Source organism: Mercurialis annua, linkage group LG3 (assembly GCF_937616625.2).
Source record: "Mercurialis annua linkage group LG3, ddMerAnnu1.2, whole genome shotgun sequence".
Lineage (NCBI taxonomy): Eukaryota > Viridiplantae > Streptophyta > Magnoliopsida > Malpighiales > Euphorbiaceae > Mercurialis > Mercurialis annua.
Genome location: NC_065572.1, coordinates 13,204,860 through 13,218,171, shown reverse-complemented (window position 1 = coordinate 13,218,171; position 13,312 = coordinate 13,204,860). Strand labels below are relative to the sequence as shown.

General features: G+C 35.9%; 1 protein-coding gene across 2 annotated transcripts; it reads right to left on the bottom strand.

The window, feature by feature from the left end:
- Positions 1–10,364: 10,364 nt before the first annotated feature.
- On the bottom strand, positions 10,365–12,499 carry LOC126673722 (putative pentatricopeptide repeat-containing protein At1g12700, mitochondrial). 2 transcript variants are annotated; one of them, XM_050367964.1, is made up of 2 exons: positions 12,221–12,499; positions 10,365–11,935 (listed from the first exon to the last, which is right to left on the bottom strand). In XM_050367964.1, the coding sequence occupies exons 1-2, from the start codon at positions 12,300–12,302 to the stop codon at positions 10,551–10,553; spliced, it is 1,467 nt and encodes a 488-aa protein (XP_050223921.1). In that variant the 5' UTR covers positions 12,303–12,499; the 3' UTR covers positions 10,365–10,550. The 2 variants fall into 2 exon arrangements, with proteins under 2 accessions (XP_050223921.1, XP_050223920.1); XM_050367963.1 differs by having other exon boundaries at positions 10,365–12,499.
- Between the last annotated feature and the right edge of the window lie 813 nt (positions 12,500–13,312).

Here is a 13,312-nt window from a genome sequence, read left to right as displayed (position 1 = left end):
ACACTAGCTTTTAGCTTATTATACGTGGTCGCTATCACTTTGCAAACGTGTAAAGTAACGCCATTGTACTTGTATTCTGCATACGAGACTGCTTTAAAGATTTGCAATTCAAATATCGATACATCTCACTTCACGATACACTATTCGTTATTCTATACACGTATATTCTTATGTAGGCCTAACAAGATGATCAGTCTTGTTCTATGCCTCTAGGTACAGAGTCATTGTCTGAGCATACTTACGTTTGAAAACTCATTCGTTTAAAATCACGATACTTTTTATTTTCAAATCATGTCATAATTGTGCGCTGGTGTGATGACTTCTCTCATCACAAGAGTTGCAAAGACACTTTTCTTTTCTTTCAGACACACAATGTATATGATGCATGTCCTACTAGTGAATGCAAAATTAATGTAGTGATGCATTTCTATTCGTGTCAATGCGATGTCTTTATGATTCGTGTCCGGGCATAATTATGTCTTTTCAAAACATTTCATTTCATCAAATACATTTCTTTTCACAAAATGAAATTTACGTAAGTTTCTATCGACATAAGACTCTGTACAAACTTTTTATTTATAGTGATTAACGCTCTATCATTCACAAACTAAACATACCTATTACATACGAAAAGATGTAACCCTATTCGTCTGTTTCAGGCGTCGTGCTAAACTCACGTCCTAAACGTTCTCCTCTGTACTAGATTAGCTCAAGAGGTCCAATCATTAGTGAGCTTTTTGTATTTGGATTCCACAACTTCCACAACTACTATGTGGTCTATCTTGTAGTATTTAACCAAACATCATTGTAGAGACAAAACTGTTAGGCATTTCACATGATTCGTTGTACTCCGTTATATGGAAAGTGGGCATTCGCTCTCGTAGTGACCTTGTTGTCCACACTTAAAGCATACATCTCTTGCAGCCTGACAGACACCTAAGTGTCTTCTGCCATATTGTGGACATATGGGGTTTGTAAAGCTTGAACTTCCTTGCTCAGACTTTAGATTAATGGTTCTAGCCCTTTTGGCTGCTTTTCCTTGCCTGCCCTTTTTATGAGTCCGGCCATGTCGTCGTTCAATTTCTTCTCTAACTTGACTAGACGTTTGATGTCCGTAATTCAAACGTTCACTTCTTGTCTGATTTGAGCGTGAAGGATCAGAGATTTCGTCAAAATGGATAAGTGCCCGTTCCATTTGTTTCGCACTATCCACAAGCTGAACAAATTCTTTATTAGTATGACTCAATAATCCTATAAATTGAGATCCTAATCCATTCACAAATCTTGTATTAACTTGGACCCTATCCATCATTAAATCTGGAGCAAATCTGCTCAGTCGATTAAACTCAGCGACATAATCGTGAACTGATCCATCTCCTCGAGATAACGATAATAACTTGTCTCTATTGCCTTCAACCACAACAAATGGTAGGAAGAATTCTTTAAATCGGGTCACAAACTCTGCCCATGTTATTTGACCCATTATCGGTCTGATTACTTGTCGAAACCAATCTATGGCTGAACCTTTCAATGACATCTCCGTCAATATTATTGTTTGCCTTTCATCTGCTTGGAGTCTACGAGCATTCTGCTCAACTTCTTCTAGGAAATCGGGTGCATCACTTGATCCGTCAAACTTCTTTGAGTTTAACTTCGTATAAGCCAATAACAAATCTCTATCCGTATTTCTCTCTTCGCGTTGATACTGTCGTCGTATCAACTGCCCCATCATTAACATACAATTCCGCATATCAGTTACTTCTGCGGCCAGTCGATTGACTTCGACATTAGGTGGTTGCGGCACTCCTGGTGCCTGCACGTTCCCGGCTTGGCCTACTCCAGGTTCCTCTTGATCTCTGTCCTTTCCACGACCCCTATCTGCCGATTGGGCCGGGTCATATTCGCTCGTATTACCTCTGGCCTCCTCGCGGGCCTCGTTTACAAGTTGTGCGACTGCACGCGCTTGTGTAGCTCTTTGCTCAGCCATTCTATTCGTATAGAACCCTCGATGTGTCCCTTAAAACATAACATAAACAAATCATCACAAACAAGTTCCTTTTGGCCTAACTTGGCCACGTCACAAACTTGATAGTTTTGAGAGTATTCCGCTCTTTGTAGACTTAGTGGAACATTAAGAACATATAGTCATACATACGTGTTCCATTCCTATGCTACGCATGTCTATAAACATTCTATGTTGATCAAATCCAAAGAAAATCAGTGTCCCTTAGATTTTCTTTGGCTAAATTGCGTATCTTAAATCTTGTAATCATGTTGCCTATATGGATTCAACAAAAACCAACGGCATTCAATCATAAGGCACAATTCTATTCACAGCAATCAATCATAGATACGCATACGTTTCATATATCGTATTACTAATTACAGGTTTATGTACCTGTGAGCATATCACTCTCCTGAGTGATCGCGTTTTGCAAAACAATACACAACTCATCTTATCAATCATATAACAGCTGATCATTTCAATCTCATCATCATTATTAATGAAATTCTTATAATATGAGTCTCGAGAGTATATAACTCTTCACAGACTATAGGTACTCAAAAGCGTACTGCTTATTCGAGTAAACACAAACATGTATTGTGCTCGCGCGCACATCTAACTCGGCTCCTATTAGCACACATAAGGGAGGACATTTTTATAAAATGTTTGAAAAACCGATGAAATCGATGATAACGTTCAAAAGACATGACTGGAAATCCCTATAATCCGCAGTAGTGCCTAGGTACTGACTGACTCTTCCCTAAACTCCAATCACAAAAGAACAATGGCCTAGGAATACTAAACCATTGCTCTGATACCAACATTGTCACGACCCAAATTATTAAGCCGCGACCGGCGCTAGGGAATGGGAGTGGTAGCTCCAAAACCCGTTGCAAGCCTAAAATACTATAAATTTTTCGCAAATTAAATCATATTTTATATATCACAATAATATCAAAATACGCACGACTCCTGTTTGAAATATACATTAGAGTTAAAGCATTTTACAAAATAGAGTATGTCCACTCTAAACTACTGCGAACTTGCCAGAATGAGAACCTGGTCTCATGACTCGTACTACTTCCGAGAATTAAAACTTCGGAAGCTTCATTCTTCAAATCGTATTTAACTCAACCTGTAAAAATTGGAGTAACAACGGGGTCAGCATAAAACTGAGTGAATACACATAATTACAAGTAATATTACATAAAGGATGAAAACGTTTAAAAACCTCTTTATGTAGAAAATATTCTTTTTGGATCATACTCCATACGGTATTACTTCCAAACATACTTCGTATGTTCATTCATATTCTCATAGGTCATGTACGTATCATAAACTAAGCGTTTATGTTATAAACGTACTTGACACCTATGCTTCATTCTTATATCTCATGTACGTTTACACTACGTACATAGTTGACATGTTTTGTTTACTGTTATAATTTTAATTGTCTTTGTTCTTCTCTTTAAATTTCTCTGACTTTATCTTTCTGACATCGATAGCAAAGAAAACCGATGTGTTTCACCTGTCTGACATCGATAGCAAAGCCAACCGATGTGTTATGCATATCTGACATCGATAGCAAAGCCAACCGATGTATTTCACATATCTGACATCAATAGCAAAGCCAACCGATGTATACCTGATCACCTGACATCGATAGCCACGCCAACCGATGTGTCTTATATCATATCTTAGTTATTGCTCTTATCTCAAATTGATTCTCGATATAGTATGCTTAATTTTATCTTCATATGAGTCCCAAGGATTATTATCGAGAATGGGTAAGATACAGGTCTCAGGATAATTTTATCAAGTTCAACTTTGCATCTCAGTTCTTATATTTTGATATACCATAGTACAATTCTCGTTCTGTTGTATTGATCCTTTATGGATCATGACATGCACATTACAATCTACAAACATACATTTATAACACACGCACATATGGGTATTTATTATAATTAAAAGTACGTATGGAAACGTACTATGTTTCTTTATACATATTGAATAACAGTACATGTAGGATTAATGTACTATACTTTTCTCGTGCATATTTGGTTCGATACTCGTATATTATTCGATCTTTGTGTATATAGTACATATAGGGATGTACTATATGCTTATATACGTATCTTACTCGATACATGTATATTACCAAACCGTTGAGTTCATAACATATTGCTTTTACCCTTCCCCGGTTCTTTAAGTATTCGTATTCATTTCATATAATTATGTTATTTAAAGTAACATAATACAAATATTTCAAACATACGTACATATACTTTTTCAAACATAGTTTTAAACATATAAGTATTCATATAGTCGTCCGTATATGAAGATACACGACTTTATGAATATTAGCAAGTAATTAAAGTGTACTCACAGAACACGCTTATCCAAAAACACTTCGGGGCTTAGAAACGTCAAGCTTCCCGAGCTCTTTGTCCAGTTGCCTCTTGCCTCGCCGGATCTAAAACAATTTCAAATCATTTAACTCATATCAGAATCCTATTCTAGGATTGATTCTAGACTCGAAACACGACACGCCACACTCTTTAACCGCCGTGCTTCTAACGTACTCTTTTCCGATAAACGAATCATACTTCCTTCGTGTCTTAATACTTCTCGGTTCAATCCTCAATAGAAAATATAGGTTTTCTTAATAAAACCAATTAATATCCATAAACTATCTCATTCCAAACAACTAGTCATATTTTACTCGTTTAACGTCCGAATTTTGCATTTTCGGAGTCCGGAAGTCGATATCGGGTTAGGTGATCGTAAAATTAGGTTTTTGGAGTCATTCCCCTTCAAGAGAAGGGTGGTGCACGTCGTGCACCCCCCCTAGTGCACGTCGTGCACCTTCAAATTTGGGAGGTGCACATCGTGCACCTCCTTAGGGCACGTCGTGCCCCTGCACGACGTGCTCTAACCTTGAGCACGTCGTGCACCTTCGTGGGCACGACTCCGACCGCTAAAAACGGTCATTCCGACGTGCTAAATCAATCCCGAACTCATCCAACATCCATATAGCATCCTAATCTATCCAAAAACACAATAAAAACGTATAAAACGAATCGAATACGTAATCGCGATACGGTTTTGCCGTAACCTAATTTTCAAATCAAAAACTCATCCAATAAAATAAAATAAACGGCAAAACAACGTGCTTACCCGTTGAAATACGATCGATTCGAGCTATAGAACGTCGAAAACGAACGAGAAACGGAGATCGTACGATGAAAACGGTGAGAGCGGCGATGAAACGAAAGAAATGAAAATGATGATTTGATCGCTTCTGGATCATTCATTTCCTTATACATATGATTGGCAAATGTACCACTTTAATCCTTCATTTCTATAACTTAAACCATTTCTCTTTTAAACTTTCTAATTTAACCTAACGGTTAAATTATCCTTTTTAACTCAATTCCGTACGTATTATTTACATCCAAATAAATAATACTATCCCAAAATTATTATTTTCGTCAATAATCTTTTAACTACTATTCCCGAGGCTTAATTGGCTAATTTACACTTTAGCCCTTGAAACTTCTCAAAAGTTGCAATTTAGTCCAAAATGTATCCGCGTCCAAATTTTAAAAGGTCTCCGATTGACCCGAAACTTTTACCACATATACTACAAACATTTCGCGGACCTTGGCGAAATAATTTCTGTTACGGGATTTATAATTTATTTTATATTAATTTTCGAAATCAAATCCTTAAATTCCGCTACTTGACTTAATAAAATTATTCCAATTTCCCGATATAATTAAATTAAATTCTTCTTAACTTAATTTATCGGAATTTTCCGACACGTGGCACGACTTAATTGTTTGGGGTATTACAATCTGGTTCCATCTGATTTGATAATGAATGAATAGGGACTTTTAAGCTTCCACCAAATCACAGAATCACAGCACACAGAGAGAAGAGAACAGAGTCACAAACTCAGAGAGAGACCGACTAGCTTCCACCATTTTAAGCTCCTCACAAAACAAGCAAAGGGTTAGTAAAACTCAGTACTAAATCACAAAACATAATTTTAAAATAAAATCATAAAAAATAAAAAGGACTACAAATTTACCTTTTTTATTGTGATTCACAGTGAAGCTTTTGTCCAATTAACATATCCATTCATTTAAGAGGACATATACAAGTGAAAAGAATAAAAATCAGTGAAAAGAATCAAGATTAAAAGACCACCGAAGAATCAGAAAGGTAAAGGGTTCCAAATAAACAAAATCAAAGTAAAAAAATACATTTTAAGAACTCATCAATCACCGATTCACCATCATCAGTTCTCTTTACTTGCCTTTAATCATTATTAACGGGTGGTTAACAAGATTTACGTGCATTAGAGACAGAGAGACTGAAAGGAAAAAAGAACAGAACCAGAACAAAACCAAACAGCAACCGTGTAGCTTAAAGGAAGCACAAAATCAGAGGAACCATTGCATCAGAGAAGAGGAGTAGCCATTAATTTGGGATTTATGCGAAGAAGAAAGGTGCTCTGAGAGTATAAGATGAGGGACTGAGAGAGGCAAGAGTAGAGAGTTGAGAGAATTTTAGGGTTTCAGTTTTAGAGAGAGGCGAGAGTTTGAGAGAATAGATTAGGATTTCTGAAAATTAGTTTATAAACCAACACAAAACGCTGCGTTTTGTGTATCTGAACTCACACATGCCCCAGCCTCTAGAAGCTTCCCACACGTGTGAATTCTGAGTAAAACGACGTCGTTTTGCAGCATCGTTATTTCGGTTAAATCGGTCAACCGAACCCAGATTCCGAACCATTCCTCAAATATCACATAATCCCCTAACCTACACCCAAACTACACCGTTTTGCCAAATTGACCAAATCAAAACTTCAATTTCGGTTCGGTCTGGTCAATTCGGACAATTCGGTTTATGCTCTCCCCTAATTATGGGAAGTTAGGACGTGCTTTCATAATGGGCGGCGATAGGACTACGTGCGCACCGGTTTGATCGATCTGGAATTGATTTGATATACACATATTTTGTGGATATATGTGATAGTGATAGTTCTCGGTGGATTAAGTTCTTGGAGTATGCGCTAGTGACTAACTCGGTGGATTTATTTCTCGGCAGTCGCATCTTGTGGTTAAAGTGAAGTCGGTGATTAACTCGTTATATTAATTTTTCGGGAGTCACGACTTGTTGATATTATGAGTTGATATTGTGGATTAAGAGATTGATCGGTAATGCATCTCAGTGGATTGATTTCTCGAAAGTCACGATCGCTGGATTTGGATATTATGGAATATCACGATTTGAGGTTTAGGATTACATTTGGTAACATAACAATGATATTAAATATTTATCAAAAAAAAAGTTTATCAAATATTCTCTCATTTTACTTGAAATTTAAATATATTTGTATGAACTCATTCAGATTTTTATGTGACCTATGAATTTAAACATTTGCAGGGGTTTTTCGTTTTGGCGTAGTACTTTCAATGTTTCGAATTCTCGGAAGCGTTTTAAATAATGTTGTAAAACTTTCAAACTCTAGAACTGCAGTAGTTAGTTTTTATTTATTTGTCTGTTGTGTTTGCCTCGGGTATTGTCCGAGGAGGTCGGTTTGTATAACTGAATATGATGTTGTTTCTTTTATGGCAATAATTTATTATGATAGTTTCCCTTCACCCAGAACTTTAAGGAGGGCGAAGCCAGTGTCTCAAATTTGATTATTTTTTATTAATAATTTTTATTTCTATTAAAATCAAGTCGAGCTCGAGTTTGGCCTAATTTGGACTCAGGTCGTTTACACCCCTAATTATAGATAGATTTTTACTATTTATGCCATTAATGAAAAGTTCAATACTTTTATCAAGTTATCAGCAAAACAAAGCTATCAAACGTATTATAAAGCATAAAAATCGAAAAAAGCACACTATAATGTCAGTAAATAATCCTGTGAACCCATATGGTTTCTCAAACATAATCAACAATGCCACTAATTAAGAAATAAATATATTAGCTAGTTCCATCAATTGTTTTACTTTGTTTAAGCCTATAAACCAACAGCACAGCAGCTAAAAAGTTTACGCAGTTACAAACTATGAAATGGAAATATAATCTCAACTTCAAAATAAATCAACCAAGTATACCAATAATATTAAAATTAAAAGAAATTCAAACTTATTATTCTTATATCAAACATAATGTCACTGCCACTAATTATGAAAAAATAAAAAAGAAATCATTAGTATGCAAATAAATGGTCTAATGTAGTTTTCTGCAATATGTTTATAAAAAATTAGAAAGAAGGATTCATCAACTACACAAAAAAATAGAAAAAAAATTACGCAATAGAGCTGTATGGACTTACTGCCTAATTCCCGAAACCTCATACCACATGTTCTTATACCTCACTTTCTCTATTCTTCTTTTTATTGTCGTTTTTTTCTTCTTCACCGCCTTCTTTTCTCCCGCGTCAGCATTTTCCGCAGCATTTTTGCCAGCTTTACGGGTTTTTTTTGCTACCATATGGCACCAGTCTCTTCATGATCAGTTTTCTTTTCTTCCGCTCACCAGTTGTTGGACCCTCCTTTGCTACACCATCAGTCTCTCTTCTATGGGACAAATTCATCCCCATTACCAGCCATGGAGTTTGATGTTTGTTTAAGTATAGGATTGGTAGAGGGGTTATAAGTCTGCAAAAAGCGTAAAAGAGTTATATTGCAAAGATGCTAGGAAAGCCTAGAAAATAAAATAAAAATGAGAAGAAAGATGGACCTTGACAGGAGTTATCAATCCGCCAGCTTCCTTCTTTCGGTCCTTGTCATAAGCTTCTATTTGTTTGTCTTTTGTGGATCCAGTGGAACGACTCAATTCTCTCCCTTCAAGACTCCTTAACTGTGCTCCCAGGCTGCTTCGCCAGATTTATCAAGCTGCACCAATGAGCAATTAGACGAGGACCAACAAGCTCTCCAACGAGAGTAGTCAAATTCGGTGCGATGCTGTTCATCCTGCTTTTTAGATAATCATACAGCTAAGCTCTGTATCCAGATAGAGATAAAACCTGGTCGCAAAGTTCTCTGCTGTTCGTCAAATCAACTTTACTAACTTTAGTTCCCATGGATACCAAAGCTGCTTCTTTCAGTTCAGTCTCAATCTCTTCTGAGAGTATCTATGAAATTTTAAACACACAAGTATAATTTTACATGCGTATTTTGCATGTCTAAATAAAGTGATGGCTGAGGACTGTGTACTTCAATTACTTGATATGTATAAAAATATCATTTAGGTGGAGCCACTAGCCAGGAAATGGCATAGCCCTAAGGGCACGTTAACACATGCCACAAAAATGACATAACCAAGTCAAGATCTATACCTCAGAGAAATCGAGATTGGCTGAATTATCATGGCTACCCATCAGCTTCACCGCTTTGGCATACTGGATGTTGTCTTGTACAATCTTGGCAAGTTCAGGAAAATGCCAACCGTACCAATCCCTAACTCATTGCATATGTGTTAGGCGCCTTATCAAGATCACCAAGCAAACCAATAGCTTGAATAATCATTGTGTCACCCCGAATAAATAGAAGTAAATGGAATGACAGACTGAAGTAATAACAAACTACATATCCTTCGGATGCCTTTCGCCAAATAAAATTTATAACATTTTGTCTGGAGAAGGTATATTCAAAGATTCCCGACAGCCTGGAATCATTTAATTTCAAATAGTTTACCAGCCAATTTAATGTTCTTGAAACATAAATAACAAACATATATATGAGACCCATCCTCCATATTTAGCTTTTTTGAAAAACACTCCACACTTAGTCCATAGGATGAAATTCCGCAACAGAACGTCAAGAACCTTTTACACTAGCTAATAGAAAAATTAATCGCACAACAATGGCATAACGGTTGCAGGTCAGAAGGATATGGATTATGTATAGTATAAGTACTATCAAGCAGAGGTACAAGTTAACTTTGCATGATTCAATAATAAATTTCTTGTAAGGCTTGTAGTTAACAGTTGAAAGTTGAAACACTAGGCAGCAGAGGAACTTCAAAACAGTATATAATAGCACAAAGATGTGATCCCAACAAGAAAACATATTATGATATTAACTATGGCAATCGCAAAGCGCTTTGATGAGAATGCCTTGTTAGGGCTGAACTTCAGTTTACCTAGACGGACCATGAGATAAACCCAAGCTCATTGGTGCCAAATCTTAGCTAGTACCATCAACTTTTTTACTTTGGTTAAGCCTATAAACCAACAGCACAACAGCTGAAAAAGTTAATGCAATTACAAACTATGAAATGTAAATATAATCTCAACTTCAAAATAAATCATCCAAGTATACTAATAATATTAAAATTAAAAGAAATTCAAACTTATTATTCTTATATCAAACATAATGTCACTGCCACTGATTAAGAAAAAACGAAAAAGAAATCACTATGCATAATGTGGTTTTCTGCAATATGTTTATAAGAAATTAGAAATAAAGATTACATCAACTACACAAAAGGGGGACGGGGATGGGAATTCCCCATTTCAGCGGGGATGGGGATGGCTTTCCTCATCCCTACCCCGCCCCATTGACATCCCTAACCCCTGTAGCTTTCTCATTGTACCATCATCACTGGACAATACATCTACTACCAAGGATAATGTGGTGGCATCTGCACAAAACCCCTTATCAAGCATTTCTTCGATAAGTTGTTTTGCTCCCACTTTATTGTTGTGCCTGAGAAATCCCTGGATAATCACATTATATGTGCAACTATCTGGAAAGCATCCATCCTCTGTCATTTTTCTGAAGACCTGGTATGCTTCATCTAATAATCCTTCTCTACAAATCCCATTAATTAGTATAGTATATGTTCGGACATTATGTTGCAATCCTTGAATGGAAAGTCTAGAAAACAGATCCTTAACATCTTTAAGTTTTCCAGCTTTGCACAAACTGTCAATTAGACCGCTGTAGATAGCACAATCAGACTTCAACATACTCTTTTCCATTTCATGAAATAGAGCCACCGCGGAATCAAAATCACCATGTTTGCAAAGGCCATTTATCAAACTTGCATAAGTTGCTATATCCGGAGAAGGGCCTGAACGGCGCATGTTATCAAAGAGCTCTTGTCCATCCAAAAGCCTTCCCACTTGGCATAAGCCATGTATCATAGAATTATAAGCAACAATTGAAGGTGTTATTTCACTAAAAAATTGTTTTACATCATTTATTCTTTTAATCAAGATGTTGAAGGTCACAGCATTAGGAGTGCATCCCTTGCTTACCATCATGTCAAATACTTTTCGAACCTCACTTAATTTATTTTGCTGACAATATCCACCTATTAATGAATTATAAGTGACTACATTCGGCTCTATCTCCTTTTGCGTCATTGTTTCAACTATATCACGAGCCTCTAAAATCATGCCTTGTTTACAAAGACCATCAACCAATACATTGAAGGTGACAACATCCGGTTTGATTTTCCAATCAAATATTTGATTATGTAAAGCTAAAGCATTCTTCCATTGGCCTAACTTGAAAAGACAACGAATTAAAGAGCTGTAAGTTACAACATCAGGCAAGATATTTTTGCTCTTCATCTCTAAGACAAGGTCTCTAGCCACGGTAACAAGACCCTCCCTGCAGAGACCGTTGATAATTGTATTATAGGTTACAACATTTGGTTGACAGCCTTTTTTTGTCATTGTTTGAAGTAAAAAAATAGCATCACTGGATTTTCCAATTTTACATAAGGCATCAGCAATAGAAGTATAGGTATAAACATCAAGTTGATAACCCTTTGCTTCTAAATCATCAAACAATTCAACAGCTTGAGCAATTTTACCTTGTGAACAAAGGCCATTTAGCAACGGATTAAACATAATCACATCAAGCCGAAATCCGAATTTGAAGATTTTTCCTAGCATAGAAAATCCGAAATCGACATGATCCAAACGGCAGAAGCAATTCATCACTATGTTAATAGTGTAAACATTAAATGGAAGTCCAGCCAATTCCAATTGCTTACACAGAGAAAGCACAGTTTCGAAATGTTTCATTTTGACAAGTGCAGATAACAATTTATTAAATTCAACTATAGAAGGTAACGGATTCATGTCGAGCATGTGATTGAATGAAATTAGGGCATCATCAACTTTTCTAATGCGGCTATAAGTATGAAGATGGAATAAGGAACAAAGCGTACCAATTTTCCGACAAATCCCAAAGCTATTAAACGGTGCCGCTGCGAGTACGCGAATGGGTTTTAGGGTTCTAGAGAGCCTCATTCAGCTCAAACGGATTGTTGTTAATACTCAGGTGGTGGTCTGACGGTGGTCGGAGTGACGGTGAGAGATGATATAGATTTCACATTTGAGCAGCGGCTCCAATTTTTATAGCGACGGAGCCGAAAATAATGGTGGAGATTTTTTTCACGTGGTTCGTAACAATTGAAATTTGAGACATGAGTTTATGAATTTCATTGGAAAAAAACAACTTATATTTTTAAGGGAAAAGAGGCAAATATGTCCCTATCGTTTTAGGGTATAGAGCAAGTATGCTCTTTTTAAAATACTAGTTTCGCATTACGTGCTATGCACGTGGCTCGTAACGTAATATAATATATTCTGTTATTAAATTTTTTTCCATACTGAATTTATTATTCTTTTGGTTTTATAATAACCATAATTAAATAATTAATTTTATTTTATTAATAATATCTTTAAAAATAATAATATAGAAATTTCAATTATAATATACCGACCAAATACAGTATTTTAATTTTGTAATTCAATCAAACTAAAAAAATAGGTATTCCTTCTAATTTGGAGACAATTTAGTTATTTTTTACATATTAAAAATTAAATTGGAGATAATTTAGCTACCTATTCTAATTAGAACTTTAATTATAATAGTGTTTAATTAAATAACTAATTAGTTAATGACTATAATACTTTTATTTAGTAGTAAACTGAAAAAGATTATTCAGTAAATTTGCATGTCCCACCTCCTCCCTCTGTGCTTTTATATATAGTATAGATATAGATAGATCTCAATTAAGCTTTTAATGTTTCAAAAGCAAACCATATAAGCTCCTCTGTTTAACAGCGTTACCGAAATGTTGGTTTCCACTTACGTGAAATGTACATGTCATATTCCACGTGGTTAAAAGAGGGAAAATATGCCTTTATGGTTTAAGGCAAGAGCAAATATGCCCATATGGTTTAAGGTGAGAGCAAATAGGCCCTTTATGTATTTTTAGCACATCCAAACTCCTTTGTCTAACATCGTTAACGAA

Bases quoted from the DNA above. Each gene is read 5' to 3' on its own strand.
- LOC126673722 (XM_050367963.1), bottom strand. From the start codon at position 12,302: ATGAGGCTCTCTAGAACCCTAAAACCCATTCGCGTACTCGCAGCGGCA.